We start from the raw sequence: 2,894 nt of genomic DNA, 5'->3' as shown, positions 1-2,894 counted from the left end.
TCGTTTTCGTCAATCCAACTCTGTTGTTATTAGTTTCTTTTTATTTATTTTTTTATTTTTTTGAGCGTGCTTGTGCTATCTGCCCCAGCAGTGAATTCTCAGATGTATCGGGTGGTTGCTATATGTATATAGCGGGGTGAAAGCCAGGCTTAGAATGTTCCCCATTGCATGCATGCGCACATACTGAAATATTAGTAAATCAAGCGAATGATCGAACATCATGTTATATTAGCAACCGAGGTTAGAAAAAATAGCATGCCATATAAAATAACGACACCCTTTAAATTATTTTATTAGCGTGCTATAGTGCACTATAGGGTGACATTAGCAAGACATTGTATACTGATTTATTTAATGAGACAATTCTCTATACGCTATTGCGCATTATTTTTCCAGTGTTAGCAACTCATCATGTTAACAAGTACAGGAATCAGAACTCATCATCACATACAGCCACAACTCCAGCGCCGCTACACGTACATACATGCTTAAATACGCACGCGTCCTCCACGAAACAAAAACAAAACCGTGTATCGCTTCGCTAAGCTAGCTACTGATCACCTCTTCCAGGAGCTTGTACCTCCGAACCCTTGGTCTTCCCCGGGCGACGCCAGGAGAGGGCGGCCCGGCGCCGCGGTTGGCACGGACGCCACTGCTCACGTCAGACGCCGACCGCTGCAGCAGGAGCCGCCGCCGCTGTTGCTGCTTCTTGATAGGCTTGTTCAACTCCGCGGCGAAGTCGCCGCGAGCCGCGACCTTCCCCGGCATCGATCTACTGCCACCGCTGCAAGCCGGGACATCCATGCGGTCAGCGGCCGGCCCGGGCGCTTTGAAGGTGGATATCACCGGGCTAGGAACGGCGCCGCCGCCGTCGCCGCTTCCTTGCCCTGCCCTCAGGCACCAGTTGCATGTGCCGTACGCCTCCGCCTTCGGGTACCGATCCGTGCAGTACCTGACGTGACACATGACCATGTGTACACATTTAGTTGCTAGGTAGTACGTACATACGGAGTACATGCAGATACATGGAGTGCATGTATAACGTTATTGCATGCACTGTCGCACGCATTTTCAGATGATAGACACGCGAAAGATCAAAGAACTGAACAATGGCGACCGGTCGATGCAGCTGACTGAACTAGCCGGGTAGTCTATACAGGATACAGCGACCGTACAGCTTTATATCAACATCGATCGGATGTGTGTATATCTCTTGGGTCTTTGGCCGGCCCCATTTTGTTGACGAATTCTCGTGGAATCGTGCAAAAAGTCGGAACAGATTAATTGGCTGGATGTAGGGGCGGGCCGGGCACAGGGTGGCGAAAATGATATATCGGAGATAGATATGTGTATGCCAAACGTGTCACCAAATATACTTATATACCGATGGAAACTCAAAAGGGGATTGCCATTGAACAGTTCTGGTTCAGATGAATCCAAGCACGAAACTAATCCATTAACTGCTGGCATTGTATGGTGCTTCAAAGCTAGATGAATTCAAGTACACAAGTACGTCAAGCTAGATGATGATGATGCAGAATTAATGATGAATAGCCATATGCGAATCAATGCTTGCGTATGTTGGTGTGTTAGCTAATTCCATGTGCACATGTTTGTGATATGCTGTGTCGTCGATCGGTTAGAACCATTTCACACACACACACACACACACAGAAAATCCTCCTATTTCACGAACCTGCCGTCGTTGCTAATTAACCTAGCTATCCCCGTATCCAAGAATATCCATGCAAGCAAATCCACAATTAACTCTTCTAATCACACATATGCGTCAACGGAAAAGAGATAGTAGGATACATACGTGTGCTGGGAGCGGACGGAGCAGGCGGCGCAGCGGAACAGCTCCGGCAGGAGGCCGTGGTCGCCGCACATGCAGCAGACGGCGGCCTCGGCGGCACCCAACTTGCCGTCGCCCCCCATGGAAATTAACGGGTATACACACCTGGCGATCGATCAGTCGATCTCAGATGGATGGGCGGAGCTGCCGCATGAGATCGATTCCGATCGATCGATCGATCGGTAGGCTTTGCGTGCTTTGTTCTTGGCAAACTACCTGCAGCAGGTTTGGGGAGAGGAATGAACTGGAGGATGGTGGGGGCGCTGCTGGCTGTGGTGGTGCTAATAAGCTGATGCGCTGTCTGCAGTAGTCTTCACACATCTCAAGATCTTGCGGAAGCTGCCCTCTTTTGTCCTCCTCCACCTCGTCCCCCATGGCGGACATGTAACGCTGTCCTGATTTTTTTTCCAGTTAGCTTTTGCCTTTTGGACCTTGAGGTTTATACTTTTTTGTGTGAAGCTCTTCACTGAACTGAAGAAAAATGGCTTCAACTACTTTGTTTGTTTCACCCGGTCCACTATGCGCACAGAAAAAGTAAATTGACCATTCATATCTCAATTGATTCTCGTTAAAGAATTTACCTCTGTTATCTCCAAAGTCATATACTATATTAATTTCTTCCATGGACATACATTTTGAAATGGTTATAGCGAAGTGGAGGGAGCGTATTATCGCACGACATGCAACTTTTCTCCTGAATAGGGCATGACATTATTGATAAAGCTTTAAACTATAGATGAGTATCGGAGCGACATTACTAATACATTCTTATTTCTTAGTTGTGCTATCATGTGCACAACCGGCACACATTAAGTTGTCTGTAATTCATTTATTTCAGCATATTAGGCCCCTCCCAATGCTCCACCTTGTATAGGTGCTAAGACTGCCATATAGGCAAAAAAATCTGATGTGGCAAGATAATTAAGAGGAGAGATATGAGTGTGGTGACCCCAGAAAGAAACAATGCCAAGCACGAGAACCTAGGCAAAACTCTTAAAGAGAAGAATCCCACCAATGCATGTAGAACTTTATTTGCAAA

General features: G+C 47.0%; 1 protein-coding gene across 1 annotated transcript; it reads right to left on the bottom strand.

Moving 5' to 3' along the window:
- Window positions 1-324: 324 nt before the first annotated feature.
- On the bottom strand, window positions 325-2,212 carry LOC147976720 (uncharacterized). The gene is made up of 2 exons (XM_087518999.1): window positions 1,820-2,212; window positions 325-952 (listed from the first exon to the last, which is right to left on the bottom strand). The coding sequence occupies exons 1-2, from the start codon at window positions 1,936-1,938 to the stop codon at window positions 547-549; spliced, it is 525 nt and encodes a 174-aa protein (XP_087375125.1). The 5' UTR covers window positions 1,939-2,212; the 3' UTR covers window positions 325-546.
- Between the last annotated feature and the right edge of the window lie 682 nt (window positions 2,213-2,894).

The sequence above is a fragment of the Triticum urartu genome, chromosome 4A, assembly GCF_056163025.1.
Source record: "Triticum urartu cultivar PI428250 chromosome 4A, HENAU_Tu73, whole genome shotgun sequence".
NCBI lineage: Eukaryota > Viridiplantae > Streptophyta > Magnoliopsida > Poales > Poaceae > Triticum > Triticum urartu.
This window is presented reverse-complemented; position numbering and strand designations above follow the sequence as displayed.